We start from the raw sequence: 22,197 nt of genomic DNA, 5'->3' as shown, positions 1-22,197 counted from the left end.
TGCTGTCATGTCAAGAAGGAGTAGCTCATTAATCAACAGTCCCCCCCCACCCCTACTCCCTGCGACAACAACATGAGAGTTAAGTCCATTAGAGATCATTTTAAGGACCAATTATAACACACTTCACAGCCCAATTAACATAATTTGGCCCTCTGCATGCATAATTGTGCACATCTATTAACAATATTTACTGTCTGAGAGAGTATTGACAGTGGTGATAGACGTGTTCAAGATCTAGTGGAGGAGAAACAAACAAAGAGCAGGCTATGGCCTTGTGATTCTGAGGCCACGGTTAGGGCAGTTTTGGATAAAAATATCAGACAGAAAAAATATAATCTGATAACTCAATATTTACTTGTACAATGTGTGTTCATGATTTGCACTTCTTTGTAAGTCTTTGTTGTCTCTTAACTTTTATAAAACTTTGATGCCCATTCTTAGTATTTGAAAGAGCATGCTGACCTATATTTCTTAGAAGCAGGAAAACATGGATAAAGACATTCTCTTTGGCAAGAATCTCTCTTCTCGCAAGAAAGGCATTAAAATAACAGGAATGTAAGCCAACTGTATATCAAACACATGCCATGCTCTCGTTCAAAGGTGTATTTCCTTTTCCCCCATCTTGATAGGATTGTACAAGAAAGTGGCACTAAATTATGGCAGCTCTAGACTTCAATAAATGCATATTTAATTCACTCTCATGTTTAAATCCCTTTGGGACTTCCTTTGCTAAGAATGGCTATTAAACTACAATAGGCTCTGTCAGGTGTATAGCATTGCTTTAAGGGTAAGATGTGTGGTATGAAAGTGAATGAATAATAAAGACAATTTGGCATACCGGTACCTTTGTGGAAATTAACATAAATGGTTCTATGCAGTTTGGAGCATTTATACTCAGCCATAATGAGTACTCTGGGTTAATTGTTATGACCTACATGGGAAGCTTTTGGAGAAAGTGGGGGATTACTATGGCTGTGTTACTTCTAGAGACAGTATTACCCAACAGTCAGAGTTGCACGGAGGATCCTAATTCAGAACGCAGGGATTAAACAGATGTGATTAATCCGGGGGTCCTTCAGGAAATTAAACAGATAAGTAGTGGGTTATAAGAATGCAGATTACTTGAAAGGAAATTCATTTTCTACAGCCTTGCACATAAACCTCAGTATTAGCTGACTTATAGCTCCTGGATGTAGTTGAATCTAGGAGGTAACAAAAAAAATCTATATCTTTTTTCACAATACCCATAATTAGTTTTTTTTTTTTTGCCATTACAGATTTCCTCTGCCCTGTCTACTTGCATTTTCTGTCTAATTCAATTTACTCCCAATGCACCTCCAAAGTGGATCATTTCAACAATCTCATTCAGGACAGTTTACAGTTAACTTTTGATGACACTTGGTTTAGGGAGGGTTGGTCCTATACTTCATGAATAGCACTAAAGAATCATGGCTCTGTAGATCAATGGGCTGATACATCAGTGGCAGCACATCTTATCTAACGTTCATTATAACAACTCTCTGTCATTGAAATGGTAATAACAGTAATATAAGGAACATGAGTGTGATCTGGAATAAATACGCCTTATTAGTTCATCAATATACTGTCTTGCAGGAAGTCCTGTAATTAGCTAATTGCTGTCAGGTGTGACATGACATGCCGTGTAAGTTTGTTCGTTTTTGTCTGATATTTTTGTCTAAGGTCTGATGCCATTACTTACCCTGTTGTTGAGCTAGTTTCTTTTTAATTCTGTTTTGATGCCAATTTGAGCTTGTTCTTAAAAACAGAAAAAGGCTCTGCAAGGTACCAGACAGGCTGTGGAATCTGAGCATGCCCATTGTGTGCACTCAAACGCTAAGTAGCAGCAGCATGTTGTTTCCCCTCGCTGAACAAGGCCCTAATACTGTCAAGCTCGTCAAACAAGGATACTACATATCTTGGACATGTAGCCTTCCAATTATCGGGTAATATTATCCACCACTGCAGCTGCTGGGCTACTGTGTTAAAAAGTAGCCAGGAACAGCTGTAAGAGCAGGATGGGTGTCTGCTCAGTGAACAGGCCACCTTAAAGCCACTGACTAATGTATCAATGACAGATCATTCACTAAGCACTGACTAATGTATCAATGACAGACCATTCACTAACCACTGACTAATGTGTCAATGACAGACCATTCACTAAGCACTGACTAATGTGTCAATGACAGACCATTCACTAACCACTGACTAATGTATCAATGACAGACCATTCACTAACCACTGACTAATGTATCAATGACAGACCATTCACTAAGCACTGACTAATGTATCAATGACAGACCATTCACCAACCACTGACTAATGTGTCAATGACAGACCATTCACTAACCACTGACTAATGTATCAATGACAGACCATTCACTAACCACTGACTAATGTATCAATGACAGACCATTCACTAAGCACTGACTAATGTATCAATGACAGACCATTCACTAAGCACTGACTAATGTATCAATGACAGACCATTCACTAACCACTGACTAATGTATCAATGACAGACCATTCACTAACCACTGAATAATGTGTCAATGACAGACCATTCACTAACCACTGACTAATGTATCAATGACAGACCATTCACTAACCACTGACTAATGTATCAATGACAGACCATTCACTAAGCACTGACTAATGTATCAATGACAGACCATTCACTAACCACTGACTAATGTATCAATGACAGACCATTCACTAACAGACCAATGTGTTTTTTCAGGGTGAGACTGGTGAGGACGGGATCCCAGGAAACTCGGGCCAGAAGGTACGATTACTATGGAAGTATATATCTCCTTTAACTGTTTGACCATGGCTCAATCTCATTGAACAAGTGCCCTGTCAGCTAGTACTTTGAAGCATCAGTGCCCCTAAATCCACTTCGAGGGTCCTCACTCCTTACAAGAGTAGAGAAACTTCAGAACATTGAGTGAGTTCTGCTCACTGGAAAATACTTTCATCACATTAACTATAGTAGACACACAGACAAAATAAAAGAGTTTTAGTTCATTTGAATTCACACCCTGTGCAAAATGTCTACATTTATGAAGCATGAGTGAATGTGAGTGTATCCTGCTAAAGACAAGGGCAAAGTGGGATGATTGCATTGTCGCCAGGGGTAAAAATCGATGATCTTAGAAGATGGCATCCATTAGGTTTACCTCTGAGGAGAAGAGAAGGGTCCACACGCTAAATCAGACACAATATTTCTACTCCTATCCAGGGGATTTTCTCAACAACAGATGAAAGATTGTTTGCAAGTCACACTTCACCAATAAATATATTCATTACTGCATGTGGAGGAAGTGTTAATCCTGGACATATTTCCATAGAGGATGTTAAGCTCGCTGAGCAGAGACATATTAGTCCGTGAAACTCGATACAGTTTAATGACATAACACTTAAATGGCGCAGCCCACCCCACATTTGCTCTCCTTGATGAGGTTCAGCATTCGGCTAAAGCTGTACACTGTACAGCGTTCCACAACACTACACATGCAAAGTCTATATTGGTTGCCATAACATTAATATTGAGATTGATGGTGGTGTGCCCATTGTAGTGTTTCCATCTCGACTGAATTACCCCGCCAGTGCCGTATTCCTATTTTAGAGGCGTCTTTAGGCCATACTTAGCAGCAACTGCAGGGCTTATAGTGTGTTTGTGTGTGTGTGTGTGTGTGTGTGTGTGTGTGTGTGTGTGTGAGTGTGCGCGCCCGCCCGCCTGCCTGTCTGCTTGTGAGTATTCTTTTGAGTGGATTATTCTAGTTATTCTATTTTTCCCCAGGGGGACCACGGTACCTCAGGCTTCCCTGGACTGGATGGTACTCCTGGACAGAAGGTGAGTCGTCCAGGATTGTCCCACTACACTAATCTAATTATATTGTGATCATACACATCTTATTCATTCTGTTTGTTGTATGTATGTTCCGTGCATGTAGCTTCAAAAGCCCATTTCTAAATATATTCTATATTATTCTTAGGTACATTTGGAGTGTCTCACTCGATGAATTGCCGTAGCTAACTTTCATCGCATCACCCGCTGTTTATGGAAAAGCATAACCATAGCTACCACCACACCCCTCAACAATATTTTAAAGACTAATAAAAAGGCTGCCCTTGCATCCCTGAATAGAGCTTGATGCTCGGGCCCTATCAGCCTGTTGACTTCAGGAGACTGTAGATGCCATATTACTGTAATGATTTTAACAACTGGGCCACTAAATCTAAGACTACAATTCCCTTGATGCTTAATCACTAAGTGACATTTTTGACACAGGTGTTGTGCATTGGCTAAATCAAGTGATGTTGTTTGAACCCTTAAAACCCACTGCATTCACTTGTCTGCTTTATGCCTGAAGAAGGTCTATGACCGAAAGTCAGCAATAAACTACGTTTTTTTGCACAGTGTATGAGTGTGTGTATGAGTGTGTGTATGAGTGTGTGTATGAGGATGCTGTTATTTTGCAAACAACTGGGCCACTAAACCAACTGGGATGTTTCTAGTGTTTGGATGGGGGGTGGTGGCTTGTTTGTGATCTATCAGTGAAATACATGGTGTTTAATGGAGCACAAAGCTGACTTCATAATCGTTTGATGGGTTTACTCTTGGAGTGATTGGGTTAAACCAGGTGCCATAGTAAAATGTGGCCAATAATAAGTAGGTGGGTGTGGGTGGGTGGGTGGGGGGATAGCTTGGTCCCTGACATGTTGTGTCACTGCGGAAGTGTAGTGCAAGTGTTCATTGCGACGCTCAATCCAGATGAGCTCTGTGTGAGCTATAGAGGCAGGACGTATACAGTGCTGCGCTGTAACTCCCGAGCACTAGGCTACATCCTCTCCTCATACAACCTCTCAGCTGTATAATGCATGATGGCTAGGAAGGAAGGTTTATTGCAGGGCTAGGAAGGATTGACAAAGGATCCAGTCTCCCATTCGTTTTCAAATGGGGCAAGTGAAGATCATGAACACATATAAAATAATTTGAGTTTGTTGATTTCTTGAAGAAGTCAGTCTGGAACCTTTAAGTCTTTGGCAGCACTCTACCCCTAACGGTGTCTGAAATTGTTTCGATTTTCTATACAAGTGATTTAGAATTAGGTTTGGGGTTACACACTAACTGTGCTGGTGGTGGGGCGGGCTGGGTGTGTGGGGCGGCGGGGGCTCCCCGGGGGGGGGGGTGTGGGGGCCCACCGCTGGGTGCTGGTAGGCAAACTGGCTAGTAGTCGCTCTATGTGTAGAGGGCTGCAAGGGAATTTTCCTGGCTACATAGTGTACAGGTTTTTACTTTTGCCTGCTCGCGGCTCTGTCAGTATTGATTGATTGATTAACTGATTGACTGAAAATGTTCATTGTGTGAAGCGCATTGAGTTGCATCTTGTAAGAAATGCGCTATACAAATAAAATTTGATTTGATTTGATTTGATAAAGGTTCAGTCCGTTTGTCTGAAAACGAAGGCACGTTCAGAGCTGCGCCCAATTTCATTTCATTTCAGCGTTTCATTTTTCAACCTTGTGATTGCAGGGGGAACCTGGATCAGAAGGTCCAAAGGGAACTGATGCTGAGATGGTACGTACCGTAGTGGTTAGGACCTGCACCTATACATACAAACATCCCCTATCACATATTGCATCATGGGAATCTGGTTTTGCAAGGGAATCGATGGTTAGAGGTTTTTTAAAAAAGTATATCGTAGGCATATGTGATGCCCTTAGGCTAAATGTGAGTGAGATAGTTGCATCCAGTGGTTGTCATTTTAATCCAAGGGTATCCGAGCATGCGAAATCCCTTTGCAGTGGATCAAATTAATATGTAGCATATGTCTTGTGTTCCTGAAAGACCTCAATCATTTCATAGCCTGAGGTTCTGTTCTTTGTCATCTCAAGCCAAACACAATAGCGCACACTATCAGTTTTTTTTTACATGCAACCATGACACTACAGACACAGACATTGTGTCGTTTTATTATTTGCTGAAAAGGCAATCTTGAAGGTGGATTGATCTGTCTCAGATTGAAACTGAATTAAAATAGTGTTGTGTGAAGGCCATGTTGTGATTGCTATCATAAGATATATCATAAAGCCTCTCTCGAAAAGCCTTTGAGCCTACGGTACTATCAGGCAACATACTAACTGTCATGGATGGTTCACTGTGAAACACTCCAAAGGCTGAATTATGCTGCAAATGCGTATTTGTTTGTTCATTATTGCGTATTTCAAAAAAGCCAGCGTCTGAGCAGATGGACAGTTTAAAATGGCTTAATGAAAGAGCCCTTTTTCATCAGCATTTCCTCTGGTTAGGCCAATGACTGCCAGGAAAATCTATCTTTCTGGCACAGGCCATGGAGATACACTGCTCTCTGATGCTGCTACTGCTGCTGGAGGTCCACAGACAAACAGAGAAACAGAAACCACTCAACAACCATTGTTGAAGTGGCTGGTGACTTTAATTGAGATTGACATTTCTATGAATGATGTTCTCCTTATCCATTTTGTAAACATCTGTGTATACAGAGTGAGTTTACGGTACAGCAGAGCTAGTGTTGAATATCACATGAGGGAGAGCATTAATGGATTTCATTTAACTTACTGTGTATAATGGATCTTTAGAAAAACTAGAACACTAATGGCAACCTTTCTTTGCTACAGCCTGAGAACAGTGAAGAATAACGGATGCAGTACTCCCAGGTCTCATCGTTATTGATATGGATTATAGGAGTGGATTTGGGGATAGAGGTGTGTCTAGATATGATTACATCGGAACCAGTCATTTGTCACAGTGATGCTCATGACCAATGTCTCCAGTGTGAGAGCTTGGCAGGTGACTGCATCACTGATTGCATTCCAGTGACAGACACTTTTATGAGACCATTGGTGGTATCTGGAACATGTCTTGAGGGAATCAGACCACTGTCATTCAAGGTCCTCAACCAGGAGAAGAAGAGTAACATTCTAGATAACGTTGACTGTCATCTTTTATTGATTGGCCCTGAATCTGTTGTCGCCCCTGGTTCTTGCAAGGCTATTTCGGGGAGAAAATGACTAAATCCACGTTGCGGAGTCTAACGGTGGATCGTGCTCTGTGTGCTGGCAATGTGATTGCCAGAGATTTGCATGGTGTCTTGGCATATCATAGTGTCTTGTCAGCATGGGGTTCCCATCACAGTCACAGTCTGTTCCATTTCAACTTTAATCAATTCAGGACATTAGTTCAATTAATGAATTAAATATCATTCTGGATTTTCTTTGATTCACTAACTGAATTTCAAATAATTATCTGAACTGGATAAATTCCAGCCTGCGATGGATTTGGCAGCAGCTCTGGTTCATGTAAGGCAATTTTAGCATTGCAGTAAGGACGATATTGTACGCTGTAAGCAATGTTATACAACATTTTCTAGTGTTTTTCCGCAAGACTTTCCTTTGTATTACTCTCATCTCAGGGTGAAAAGGGAGCAACTGGAGAGCCTGGTCCTGGGGGAATACCTGGACTAATGGTAAGGTGCTATCTTTGATCCTTCACTGTTTATTTCAATGTGTTGTTGATTACATACACATAACCAGGCTGTGAATTAATATGTATGTTAATTTAGGTTGGCCTATTTAGTTTTAAGAACATTCTTCACCTGCCCCCTCCATGTCCTGTCTAATATTAGGTCATCGTTTTTTATTTAAAGCAAGTATGTTATATTTAAGGCTGAACTAGACACCTGAGAACACAGAATTCTATGTATGAGCATGTGAGCTAGTATCACTTTTCTGATACAAGACTTATGGGACTGTGGGAGTCTCCAGCATGTTATCCTGAAGGTAATACAAGTTACACATGGTGACACGTTGTACAGTCGTAGAGTAAGGTGTCATGAAAAAGTGTCTGGGTTCTAAGAAAAAACAATGACAGCCCCATGCAATGTGGTATTTTCTATGTGTGGGAGTTTTAAAAGGAGCCCCTCCATTCAGGTATACTCTATTACTGATAATTACAGTTGATTGACAGTGATCAGGTGTCAATTCAGATGTTTTGTCACTGTGATCACACTTGCGTCTTACAACAGGCATGGCAGTGAATCGCTGAGCAAATGGAAAGTCACAAAAAGCATTTCCTGCTGTAACCTCCCTGGCATTTGTAGGCCGGCACTCAAGATATCTCTGTTACTCCACGGGATCTTGTTCCAAGGAGCTTTGAAGGCCTGCCATTCAGCATATCAACAGTTCCCACCACATAAATACAAAATACAAACCTTTACTATAACTGTATGATTCATAGCAAATAGTGTCTTTGCCATACAGTATATACACAATATTTCTTTCCTCTCTGCATTTAATTTTGTCAGGCGAGGGGCTGTGACCGGCAGCTACTCTAGTTAGAGAAAGGCATACTGTACGTAAACATAATTAGGCTGCATTTACACATCCCTACTTCTCTCGCTCTGTTTATCCGCTTGCTGTAGTGTTGTACTGGGGGAGACGCCAGATTGTGTTGTGGTCTCGTCGCTGTAGGAGTGAGGAGGCACAGTGGCGTGTGTAATTAGCAGGCGAGAGTACACAGCTCCCCACAGTGTTCTGACCCTGTTCTGCAGGAGAGTCAGCCTCAGAAACACCCCCCAACCTCCTCCCATTCCTGCTGCAATGCCCAGAGCTCTGAGCAGAGGCTAACGATGTACCAAGACGACCCCCCCAACCCCCCTCCTCCCACCCTCTCCATCCATGTCAGCGTGTATGGCTGGGCCTGTGGGCTGGAGCTCAGTCCCTGAGCAAGAGGCAGAGGTGCGGCATCTTAACTTGGCTGCTCTCAGGGAGGTGACAGGACAGTGAAGTAAAAAAGTCCGCTCACTCCCTAAAGAGGTCATTAGAAGCTGCCAACAGCAACGAGGGGACCTTTTTCTGAAGATCAACAACATACATCATTTAAAAGAAGTTGCCCCCACCCTAACCTCAGCATTGTCTCCTTATCACACCCGTCAGGCCGTAAGCTGGGTCAGGCTCTCTACTGTAGCTGAATTACACAGAGACCACTTAATCAGCAGTGGAATTTCGAGTTTCAGATGCACTGCTCTCTGATGCTGCTACTGCTGCTGGAGGTCCACAGACAAACAGAGAAAGAGAAATGTTCTGTCAATGTTCTGTTTCTGAACCTTTCCTGTTTACTGTAGGATTATGTTAGCTTGAAATCAAATGATTGTCTTGAATTGAGACGTCTGGGTGGCGTAGCTCACTAAGGTGCATACCATGTAATCATCGGGTCACTGGTTAGATTCCAGCCATTGACCTATCCTGCATGTCATCCCTCACCCATCCTTCCTGTCAATCTTTACTGTCTCATATCCCAATAAAAACAGAAATGCCCTAAAACATATACAAATAAATAAATGTAAAACATGTCATGAATCAGGGGAGACATTCTAGATAGTATATCTTATAGTCAGTTCTGAGATTAGTACAATCCCTTGATTTACTATGTTGGATGTTTAAATCCTAATTTGCATACGGTCAACACATGTTCAAGTGTTCCCATCTTCTCTAGCATAACTATAAGCCTAGTCGGCCATATCAGTTTATCATTGATATGAACTGCATCGTAAATATCGACCCACAGCTAGGGAACGTTCCTCTACCAGGAACATTAACAAATGAAGCAGTCAACCATGAAAAAATGCACTCTTGTGTTTATATCGACCTACTACTTCTTATTCATGCAAGCAGTCAATGTTCATTATAAGAATATATATATATAAATAAATATATATATATATATATATGCCCTGCTTAAGTAATGGGACGGGGAAGCATTTTTCTTCTTTCAGCGCTACACTCCAAAAGTTTGGATTGAAATCAAATAATTAATCTTATCATCAGGAAATGAAATGCATGTTAAATTGGATTTAAATCTGAAGACTGATTTGGCCAGAAAAACTCCCGATGCAGTGCTAGCTCTAGTAGGTTTGGGGTCATTTTTTACTGTACTGGATGTACTTACTGCTAGTGCAGATATTAGACATTTAGGGTATCCAAAAGTAGTTGACAGGTGTTTCTGGTTAGTCAGGCAACCAAATGCATTGGATGGCGCTACTTATTATATACAGTTATGCTATCCAATGCAATGCACGCCATCCAATGCATAGCATAACTGTATATAATACGTAGCGCCATCCAATGCATTTGTTTGCCTAACTAACCAGAAACACCTGTCAACTACTTTTGGATACCCTAAATGTCTAATATCTGCAATAGCAAGAGGCATATCTAGGGACTAGAATTGCCTGTGAGTGAATATCATATTGACGACAGCAGTCATTTCTGTAGAATTATCCCAGGTTATAATGCAGTAATAGAAAATCAGAAAACTTTTGTTTTATTGTACCATTTTGTTGTGTGATTAAACTTGACTAAACTGTCAAGTAGGGTCACACGTTTCTGGGATAATCAATCATTGGATTAAATCACAAAGCAGCTTGGTTTGTAATGTCTAGGGAAAGATGCAATAGTACAGTACCACAGACATGACATTTTCCATATGAATAAAGAATTCAGTCTAACCACACATTTGCATCCTTACCTATGCCAAGTAAGGTATACAGTGTACATTCTTGAACCAGTGTTCTCTATGACACTGCCACACAGTATCATTGCACAGGTCCTTATACTATGTCTAGGCAATCATGGGAAAGTTATTTTCAGAATGGATATTCGTCAAACGTCTAAGCTCTTTAACTGTGCGTTCAATTGAACTGAGATTGTGCTCATTATTTATTCATTTACTTTTTACTTCAATGACACTTAAGCCATACAGTACAGAGATCTAAAACCAACTTAATTCAAATCAGAAACACAGTAGCAGTAGCAGCAGTAGTAGTAGTAGTAGTAGTAGTAGTAGTAGTAGTAGTAGTAGTAGTAGTAGTAGAAGTAGTAGTAGTAGTATTTTTCATGAAAAATGTATTTCAAATTCAATAGCATTTAAACTGCATGATAGAGCACCACCACTGTGTAAACAAAGAAAAAAAAGAACGAATCATACATATCTATCTAGAGAAATAGGACTTCCTAATTAGTCACCCCTTTGAAATGGCCAGTACAGTGTTTTCAGAGGAGCTGTTTTTCCATAGGAGTGAATTAGTCACATCTCTTGGACAGTACTGAGGTGATATAGCGGAGGTAATCATCTTCAGACGATATAATTAAGTATTATTATCCTTTTCACTCTCACACTTAACTAAGAAAAATGACATATTTTGAGCAATTTCACAGACTGTGCCACCCACTCTTCTCCTGTATACCCACCCCTACCTTATTTCTAAGAGTTGGTGCTGCTGGCCCAAATGTGTCACACCTAAGAAGGCTTGCTGTAAATTTAGCCTGTCGATATGTGTCAGAGCTCCTTCAGTTCATCAGCGGTGTGGCCATTTATTCACAGGCTTTTATCTCAGCTGTCCCTCCTCTTTCACATTTCACCACCCAGAAGCCTGACTTTGCTCCAAGCTTTCTTCATCCAATCACACCCCCTAGCCGCCATCCCTCATACAAAAGGCGATGACAACCCGGATCCTGGTCACCACCGTGTGTGTGTGTGTGTGTGTGTGTGTGTGTGTGTGTGTGTGTGTGTGTGTGTGTGTGTGGGTGTGTGGGTGTGTGGGTTTGAGGGATTGGCAGGGGGAGGCAGATTAATCTGATAATTGTGTGTCTGTCACAAAATAATATTGTTGCATGATTTAGAGGGCCTATCTATTGACACCATCTCCTGTCCAGTCCAAAATGGCCACCTGCAGTGGTAGTGAAAGGTGTCTGATGCAAGCGATGTACGCAATTCCGATTTTGCCATGTGAATGTGCCATGTGCCGTAATGTGAATTGAAGAGAAACTCTGCTTGACTCTGTCTATGTGTTTCAAGGGTTTGAAAGGTGACCCAGGGACTGCAGGCCCAATTGGCTCCAAGGGGGATCAGGTGAGTGGCAATGCATGATCTATCTATGTGGTAATAAATGTCAAATTGTACATGGAGAGAGAACATTGGGCTGTATGCCTGATGCTCAAATGTTACAACTCTACTTTTACAACAAATCAGTTTGTGTGGCTCCTCTGCATGTTCCATCAAACAAGGCTAACTAAATTGGAAGGTAACTGCTCCCATGCCTCCCTAGCTGTAGACCTTATCTGCTGTCCAGTGGACGTCCCTTTGCTGTCCAATTTATTTTCAATCAAAGGCCATGTGTTGACCTGCTATTTGCAGATGATTAATATGTTTATGAAGATGGGTGATATTTGTAACAGACACACCCCACAAAAACCTCCTGCCATGCTGGACGCCTGTCCAAGTGTTCTCTTATATTAGACTCTGGAATGAGAACATGTTCCGCATAAACAAGAATGTTCTCTTATATTAGACTTTGGAACGAGAACGTGTTCCGCGTAAACAAGAATGTATCTGGATTTGATGAAAGGTTTTTCCATATAACACCATGGAAAAGATTCTCACTGTGAGAAAAGAGTCAACTAAAAGAGAAACGTCTGCATGGACTCACAGCAGGTCCTGTGATGTAAAAACATATAAGGATTTAGATCTTTAAAGAGTTGAAATAAGCTGAATGTACCCTAAGTCTAGACTGTTTCTATTAGCCTGGGATTTAAAATCCAGAAACACTGAAGACTTTGCTGTACTTCAGAGGAGTTTGAAAACTTGTTCCATCAACCCCCTTTTATAGCGGGTTCATAAAAAATGAATTTCAATTAGATTCTTTCCTATTGTAATTGAAATATATGGAAAATATTTCCTTGTGCACGTTTTTTCCTCTTTCATAGCACAGTAGGATCATTTGCCATGTAAGAGGTGAACATGTTTGCCTCTAATTAGTGGCCATATTGGCTGTCTTTCTTGGGCTTTTTTGTTGTTGTCTTTTGGTGGAACTCTGTGATTGTGCATAATTGTAGGTGTCTCTCAGCCTTGAAGTTATAATGAGGTCTGTGTTTCTCAGAACAGAGAATTACAGGCTATTTCATCCCATTTTCACAGACAGGGAGTGATTGAAGTGAGCATTTGTTTGTATTGAAACAGACAGAGGGAGGTAGATTAGTTTTGAGAGACAGAAAGTAATGAGCCCCAGAAAATCCCACAACAGACATATTTTAGCTGTGACACCCAAGGGGACGACAAAAAAGACCATGGATTACATAAATCATCTATTTTAGCTTTTATCCGTATTAAATAATTGGGTAATGTCAGCAAAAAGTCCTACGGTTCACAAATCTCTCAAGTCAGCATGGTTCACTGTATGATGTCTCTCTTCTTCCTGACTTCAGATACTAACATTAAACTAAAAGGAAGGTCAGCGTGAGAAGGCAACATTTTGTAAATGATCGCATAACACTTTGTTCTACATTTGAACAGTATCAGTAATTCAGTACCTATATGAACCTACAGTACTGTATGGAACCACATTTGATACTGTTCATACATAACTGTATTTTTTTTCAGCATCTGTGTGTTATTGTTGCTATGATTACATCTGCATATTTCAGCTTCTTAATTTACGGCAAATTAGGTCAGACTTCAGAGACAATGTTACAAAAGTTACTTTGGCTAACAAATCTAATGCTTTTAATTAGGTGAAAAGACATAAACTATGCTTATGCTTGCTCTATAAGAATAGACAACACAAAGAAGAGAAGCTAGAGCTTGAGAACCTTTGTTAACATTGACTTAAGCGCTGTTGGACAACTACTCTCTTCCCTATACAGTACCAAGCTTCACCATTAACTAGCATGTCACATTAACCAAACACTGCTATCATGCATGTCCTTTATCATGCATGTTTGACATGTCCTTTGTCCACTGTCTAGCGTATACATGATGTTGTAGGCCTATGCTTATGAAGGCCTGTCAGATGTTATAACATCAGCCCACCTGTCTCTCGTCCGAGAGGGAGTCATCTGACAGGCTTCATTTCGGGACACAAATATTGACATTTTACTAGGGCTGAGCTTAACGAGTGGGATGGACAGTAATGCTGGGTGATTTTTATTTTTAGTGACCTTTACATTTCAGCATGCATAAGTCCCCATTCCTCTAGAAGCCTGAACATTTGCTTTGTATAGCAATAGGTTTGTCGGTTTGTGTATGTAAGAGTGTGTGTGTATAAGAGTTTGTGTGTGTGTGTGTGTGTGTGTGTGTGTGTGTGTGTGTGTGTGTGTGTGTGTGTGTGTGTGTGTGTGTGTGTGTGTGTGTAAGAGTATGAGTCTCTATTCTTTATGCTAATAAATAAACTAAATACATAATTAGCATATAACCCTAACCCCAATGCTAAACATTGTATTGTGGAGGTCACATACCTGTGTCCTGCAAAAAATCCATATGTTCAATCAATACATGATGAATTAATAATGAAATGGACGTTAAAAGTGTTAATTTCTCTTACACAGGGAGAAGGTCCTCCAGGCCTCTCTGTAAGTATACAGCATTTCATATATGTCTGCATAAATGTATAAATACAGACACATTTCATATACTATACATTCCAACTGAAAATCAACCTTAGATATGTTTATGTGTGTGGGTAAACTAAAATAGGCTAAACAAGCACTTTCTTAAATATCACTTAAACCAAAATGGCACAGGAGGTAGCTGTACCTTTATGGGTGCCTTAGGTGTGGATCCTGTTAGGCAGTTAAACCATGCCCAGGCTGTGTGAAACATCTGTCTCACACAGGAAGGGGGCGAGGCACACAGATGAACAGTCTCACTGTCACATTACCATCATCTCTGGGCTGTCTGGGAGGCTGAGCAAGGAGAGGCAAGACAGTGCTAGTGTCTTGTGGAGTAATGTGCAGCCCAACTCCTAGGGATAGGGATAGTAAAAATCAGACAGGCAGAGCCGAGTAGCTAGGTCTGCGGGGTTGGGGGGGGGTTGGGTGGGGGGGGGGGGGGTGGAGGGGGAGAGGGGTGACAGGTAGCAGCCTGATGGACCTACATGTGTGAGTCACAGAGCAGCAGCGGTGCTCTCATGAGATGGGGCTGCTTTGGTTTCCATCCTTCCCTCCCTCCCTCCCAGAAGAGCTTTAGCGTTTACTGAAACCCGGGTGGGACTACTACACCATGCTTAATGCATACTCTTCTTTTAATTGGGCTGGCTGCAGCCTGTAGCCTGTAGTCTGTAGTCCTGTTAACATGCGCCCAGGGGAGAAGGAGCATAGCCTAGAAACTCCCATAGATGCATTTGTACACATGCACACACACACGCGCACACACACACACACACACACACACACACACACACACACACTCACACATTCATTGTATCGAGGGAGTTGTTGGGTGGTGGAGATTAAAAGTATACTGCGGGTGGTGAGCTAATTAGCAGCACATCATGAGGGGATCAGCCTGTCAGCTCTCATCCCCATTGGAGCGATAGATAGAGATGGATGCTATACTGTGTCACACAGCTACTAGCCTGCCCCCTTTATGTCACCAGAATACTCACTAAACCTGATCAGTGTGTCACCACCGAAGAGCTATTTACTCCTGCTAATTTTAACATTCGTATGGACAAACAAAATCCGGACATCCCATTCTAACTAGTGCCAACACGTTCTATGTGTTCCCATGTGTTTCACAGAGCTATAGACATTTCAGTGATAGAAGGCAGAGGCTACGGTTAGGTATTATTAGTATTGGTTGCGCACTACTGCAGTAGTGGATAAGGTGAAGGTTAAAGCGTTCCTTTTATAAGCACATGACATACATCACACATTCGTTTTGTCACTAAAACACTACTTTGGAGATTGAGACATGTTTTATAGAGGGAGTCACAGGTCATAGCTGTCACTCTTGTTTACAACCCGCTGCCACAAATACCAATGGGTTGTCAGCCCCCTTGTTAAATATTTGATTTTTGTCTAACGTTTTAGGCATGGGGCCTGTGACTTTCACATTCTGAACGCATGTTATGAATGGCTATTTCTGCAGCTGTTTCCAAGAAAGGTCTGCAGTATGCCAGTTGAAAGGGGACACCACTGATTTGATGTGCAATTGAAAGCTGAGGTGTCCCTGTGTCCTTTCTGTGGCCCTGCAGACAGACAACTCTGTCTGCTCCTCTCCACTGGTGAACTCCAGGAAGTCTGGGACAGTGTAGCCTGTCGCCTCACACAGGTCTCTCACAGGGAACCCTCTCTGCTGGATGTAGCTAAATAACCCATACTGTACACACATGAAAAAACATTGGGAGTGAACATAAATGAATATGAACACATGAACATAAATTAAATTGAAACTGTAAATGTTTGCGCTCTCTCAAGGGAGATCAGGTACGAGATCAGATACGACATTACGTTTGTCGTGTATTTAAACAACTGTATATGTGTTATGACAAGCCATAAATAAAACAGCCTTCTCCTGATCCTTTTATTGATTAAGTGCACTTTTTCTTCATCTGTTACATACAGTATAAATAATAAGTAACGATATGCTTTACAATGGCCCAGTCATTGTATTTTGTAAAAGACAACTTAAAAGTATATAGTATGTACTGTAATGGTTGACAATTTGGTCTGTTCTAACATTTTCATTTGTTACCCATAGGGTCCGGCTGGCCTTGCTGGGGAGAAGGTATGAGCAATTGAACTCCACTTGAATGAAATCAGATCTTTTCTATCCCTTTTCATGCTGCAAGTAAGCCCACTGCTCAGCCACTGGTCTGATCAAAGCATGTGGCATCAATATTTGTTTCCACTTTACAAGCAGAAAACAGTAAACTCATTATGACTTTTCCAATCATCTCCTGTAAGAATCTAGCCCCTATCTCACTGTGATTCTCCCCCCCCCCCCCCCCCCCCCCCCCTCCCCCACAGGGATCGGCTGGGTTGCCAGGTCAGCCAGGGGCAGTAGGCAAAGAGGGCAAAAGGGTGAGTAAACGGGAGCAGGCCTCTCTTTGTGTGGCCTGGGTGTGTGTGTGTGTGGTTGTTACCCCCCCCCCCCCCACCCCCACCCCTCTCCTGAGAGGGCCACGTCTGGGGGACAGACAGACAACAGCTGAGGGACGGGGCGTGGAGGACCTGGGGGGCATGGGGGTCTGGGTGGGCCTGGGGGGGCAGAGCTGGGGGAATGCTAATAGAATGACAATTAATAAATGGGCCTGGGGTCCAAGGGGTCACACTCAGGGAGCGTGACTGGCAGTACACGTGTCCACTCCCACGAGGCAGCAGTGGCAGTCAGGGTTGAGTTTCATGAAAACTCAACTAGATCGGAAAAAACCCAGTGTCCATGTCAGTATAATCTGGAACTTTACACCTTCATACTGTAGATTAGCCTGTCACCAGCTCAAAGCAGTGCAAGTGTCAGAGTTTTTCACCCCAATTGTGCTTTTCTTGAAAGTAAGCGTGCCTGTCTCTGTATGTTCCCAATATTATGTGTCACATTCTAATGCTTTGGTCCACATAGCGGGATCTGGTGTAACTCTGATGGGACTTTTCTTTCGAAAAATGTGAATACATCTCCGTGTTGTTGAAAATCAATGACACATAGTCTAGTCTCAGCTTGTTTTGTGAGCCTGCTAACAATGTAAAGTAGTGTTATAGTTAACTAGGTAGCAGTGGGGGATTACTCACCGAATCCATTGCGTTGCAGTATTTTGGCTTGATAAGCGAGTTTGTGTTGTGATTCTCAACAACGTTGAAACGTAGTTCCATGTTTCAAAAGAAAAGTCTGAACATTTTGACTGGTTGCCGATTATGCGGACCAAAACACTAGAACGTGTCACATATAGGATTGCCCCAAGACAAGGCCAAATACCAATAAAACCATGACCTTTCAAACCTGTTTTTAGAAACACTCAATTTATTGTACATAATGCTAACAATTTTGTAAGATTATGTTACATTTACATTTTACCATTCAGCGGGCGCTTTTATCCCAAGCGATTTACAATTAGAGATTACAGGGACAGTCTCCCTAGTGTAACTAAGTTACTAAGTGCCTTACTCAAGGGCACACTATGGGTGGTGTTCCCCTGGTGGGATTCGAACTCATGACCTTCTGATCACCTGTCCATGTTATGTTATAGGTTTATGTTGGTTTAACATGTATAGGGGTAATTACTGCAAAGACAGATGATAGGAAAGCTGACTGAAAGATGATCTGTTGGAGGAATGTTATTGTTTCTCACTCTTAACAGTCTAAGAGTAACACAATGAACAGCTCATCACAGGTGGAGAACATGTTGTTTCATCTGCTTGGCATGTGTGGTATATGAGCCTGGGAGGCCCGCACTTCCCCCGTGTCTGTCACAAACTGTACAGCTATGACGGAAGACACGATTCAAAACAAATGCTTCCCCGATGGCCATAAATCATTCATTTAGAGAGGATGTTGCAAATGTATGTGAAGTTGGGTGTATTGTGAACTATGTTGCTGTGAATTTAGAAGTGGTTGTTGTGCATTTAGAAGTGGTTCAAGCGTGTGTGTTTTTGGGAGAAAACCAAGACTAGAGTACGGTAAGACACAATACCTGAGACATCCAGACTTACCGTAATAGCATATCATTGGAGTTGGCTGACACTCCACTCTGAGTGAGCGAATACATAACAACTCAAAACCAGTTATAATACTACGGCATGGACAACTCATGCCCAGTGACAATTCATTAACAGTAAAGTCTTGTTTCTGACTTTCTCAATGGAACAGCTCACACATAGCATAAACAGAACTATTCTTATAATAATTAATTGTAATTCTTATTCCGAGAATTCATGGATGGGAATAGTCAACAGGGAAGCTAGAGCAGATACTGTAGTCATTCGATGCAGCTGTCTTCCTACAATATTTCCTCCCCATAAGTATAGTGTTGCATTCTATCTGACATGTGAGGGAGGAAGCAGAGCAGCTTGGTGTTAAAGGTTACAATTAGAGTGTGCCCCTTTCTATGGGAACATGAACATTATGTCAAATCCTTCCCTGATCATACCTCCTTAATTGGTTTGGGGGGCCACCCCAAGTCTGGGAGTCTAATCTGTGTGTTTTAATGGTTTCCTGCTTTGGCACATACAGTTGTTTTATTAAAGCCACTGCGCCCATTTGACAATAGAGTAACACTTACTGTAATTAAATGGTTCAGCAAAAAATAGGTAGACTTGATTTAGTGTGTAAGAGGAGTTTAGTGAATGTGTATGTGTGTGTGTGTGGGGGGGGGGGGTGGTGGCTGTTTTGGAATTGGCGTCAAAAATGTTGTTTTGTTGAAGACACAACCCTTCTCTATTAATATGCTGTCTTTGATGGCTGGATGGCTTCCTGGGGACTGTGAATGTGCTAAGGTTTCGGGGTATTTTTAGCCCCAGCAGTCACATGGTGGTGCTGGGAGTTGTTGACCAACCTGTGTTCCTGCAGTCCCAGGGCCTATTTCAGGAAAGAGGACGTGTATCATTATCAGGGGCTCTCTCTCACCCAAAGGCCAGCTGATACTGGCATCAGCCTCTCACCCAATTAGCAGCTCTTGCCCAAGATTACACCTTGTGGGTTTCAGTCAAAGCCTAAGCTGCCATCGATGTGACACAGAATATTGTAACTTAACTGTCTTTGACGGTTCTACAACCGTACGGAATAGCCAGAAGTACATAGCTATCACACGGCTTCAGATCCCGTCCAAACCAACTCTCACGCTGTCTGTTTCAATTCACTGTTGAAAGGAAAGATTCACAGGAACAGATCAAAGCCTTCAAGGATTTTAACCTGTAGAAGAAGTAGATGTAGGAGAGATGATAGTATTTGCATTAACCCTTCTCAAAGACATAGAGAACAGTGTGTGATATGGCAAGTAAGTCACTCTGGTTTAAACCCTCAACTCATCCTTCCTGTGACACCAAGCTTGCTAATACCTGTGTCTCCATTTGATCACTCTACCTTAATGGATGCCCATTACAGTATGTCAGGTTGGCAGTTAGGCCAGTTCACTGTCGTGTCCTGGAATCATGTAGAAAGCTTTAATGTGGGTCCTGTACTAATTAAGGTGAGATGGAGTCGGTGGAGGAGAGGTGGGGGGGGTTTAAATAGTAATGTATTGCCTCTACGTTACACATTGAAGGGGGCATTAATAGTAATGTGAATTGCTTGCTTTCATCCATAATGGATAGCATTGACATAGAATGGCAGGCAAAGTGTAGGACTTTGGGACTAAGTGACACTGCAAGAGATCAAAAAGGAAGACGATAGGCGCTAGTAAAAAGGATTTCTCCCCCTGCCGATGGCAGCGTAGTGAAATATTCATCAGCGTCTGTAATGATGTGCTAAGCTCCGTGTTGTCATTGTGCGTTTGCTGCGTCCTACAAAGAACAAGGAGGAACGCAGCACACGTGAAGGCAGCAGTGTGGGGAAAGTGTAACGCCAGTCAGCAGCTCCTAGAGGTTCCAGTCTGGTTTAGAATAAGGCCACATACTCTAGTAGAGGATCTTCTATTTGTAGTTTTAACATCAAGAGGTGTCTACTGTATTTAATGGGAAAAGGCAACTTGGAACAGTAACATAAAGCCTTGCAAATGGGTAGTTTGATTTATTGTGTGTGTGTGTGTGTGTGTGTGTGTGTGTGTGTGAGTATGTGTGTGGATAGAAGAAGCACACTATCACCATGTCGTTAGGAGTGAAAACCAACACTTGGACGACGCTGCACTCGGTTCGCTTAAAGCCAAAAACAGACAGGCGCACCACTGCAAGCATGGTTTATTCATGTTCTGCCAAGTCTTCCCAGCATACACTGCTCTGGGTAGCTGGCACAGGGAAGTGAGTGGGTTCAGTTCAGACATGTGTTCCCCCGCTGGGTAAATCAGTAGGTTGCTGCGGATTAATAGATATCAGACTAACAAATACTCACATTTGCTGGGTCGGCCCCAGAGCTCTAAGCCAGCCTGAACGAGAGTTAAAGCCTGATTAGCTGCATGAGCGTACCTTTGTTTCAAATCTCCTCTGTGAGGCCTGGGGTGGTCCAGTGGTGTAGCACCGCAGCCTAGAGGCGGACTGCCCCACCACTCAAGAACCTTTAAAGAAACAAACCCCCCCCCAAAAAAAATCCTCCCTTGTGTTCCCTTATGATAATATCATGTGTACAGTACCGGTATATCATAAAGGCCCGAAAGTAGTCCATTTCTAATTTCAATGTTTTGCAGTTCAGGTTTTTGTACCATGACATATTAGCTTAATAAACACATCATGTTTATCACAGGAAGTGAATTGTGTTTTGGCAAAGCGTGAAATGCACTCTATACAGCACTATACTGTAGCCTGTAGAGACAAGAAAGAGGGTCCTTCCTTTGTCTTCAATAGTTTTGGAAAGTACATGGCTCAGATGAATTTAGTGTACAATGTTTGTTCTTATGAGACAGAGCCTGGGAGTACAAGAGGATAAGTGATGAAACTTCAGCATACCCTATACAGTACAACCCTCGAGGACCCTATACAGTACAAACCTAGGGGACCCTGTACAGTACACCTGATGTGGCTGCGGATGTGTACTGAGGAGATTAATAATTCAGTGTGAGTCCTGGTACAGATATGTTTTATTTTGGTCTGAACTGGTCTCCTGGTGTGAGTTGTGTTGTGAATATAAGAATGACAATGCAGTGCTGGTTTTATTTCTGGCGTTGTACTTGAATTAGCCAGAGAGGCACAGGGAATCACACTAAGCGTATGTGCCATAAAGAATGTGTCATGGGATAAGAGTTGACATTTCGACCCTTGATTTATGTGTACCTACCAGCATCATCCTCCTCCTCCTCCTCCAAAACGGCCATCCTTTTGGCAGAGAAACATCTGTCCTCCTTGTGCCCTCGCAGGGGTAGCAGGGTGGTTGACACAACCCCACATGAGAAGCATGCAGCTGCGTTTGTGGGTCAAATAGTAGACAGAAAAAACAATGAAAAACAACAAGAAGCCTAGATACTCTTGTCAGTCAGATACTCCTGTTAGTCAACACGAGTGTGCTGGTGTGGTGTGGTGTGAAGGGAGAGAAACACAAATAAAGAGGGGATCCTAACAAGAACTATCCTCTACTCCAACTCCTCTACATTACCTCACTACTGTAAAGGGAGGAATCTATCAAAACTATTGATGGATATTGACAAAGAAGCCATTACAGGGCTATTGACAGAAGGCTGAGGCGAGGGACGTCTTACATTACTCTGACAAGTCATTCTTCCTGTA

The 22,197-nt window shown here is 42.1% G+C and overlaps 1 protein-coding gene across 1 annotated transcript in view; it reads left to right on the top strand.

The window, feature by feature from the left end:
- Positions 1-22,197, top strand: part of LOC308150556 (uncharacterized protein) — a gene marked incomplete at both ends in the record, with an annotated part of 119,042 nt that overhangs the window by 16,684 nt on the left and 80,161 nt on the right. Inside the window, 8 exons of the mRNA XM_080523374.1 lie at positions 2,759-2,803; positions 3,821-3,874; positions 7,476-7,529; positions 8,613-8,741; positions 11,918-11,971; positions 16,315-16,323; positions 16,598-16,624; positions 16,867-16,920. Coding sequence (XP_080379500.1) covers positions 2,759-2,803; positions 3,821-3,874; positions 7,476-7,529; positions 8,613-8,741; positions 11,918-11,971; positions 16,315-16,323; positions 16,598-16,624; positions 16,867-16,920 — 426 coding nt within the window. The remainder of the gene's footprint in view (positions 1-2,758; positions 2,804-3,820; positions 3,875-7,475; positions 7,530-8,612; positions 8,742-11,917; positions 11,972-16,314; positions 16,324-16,597; positions 16,625-16,866; positions 16,921-22,197) is intronic.

The sequence above is a fragment of the Nansenia antarctica genome (assembly GCF_963989245.1).
Source record: "Nansenia antarctica genome assembly, chromosome: 1".
NCBI classification, from domain to species: domain Eukaryota; kingdom Metazoa; phylum Chordata; class Actinopteri; order Argentiniformes; family Microstomatidae; genus Nansenia; species Nansenia antarctica.
The sequence above is the reverse complement of the archived record's forward strand: the minus strand, read 5'-3'. Positions and strand labels throughout refer to the sequence as shown.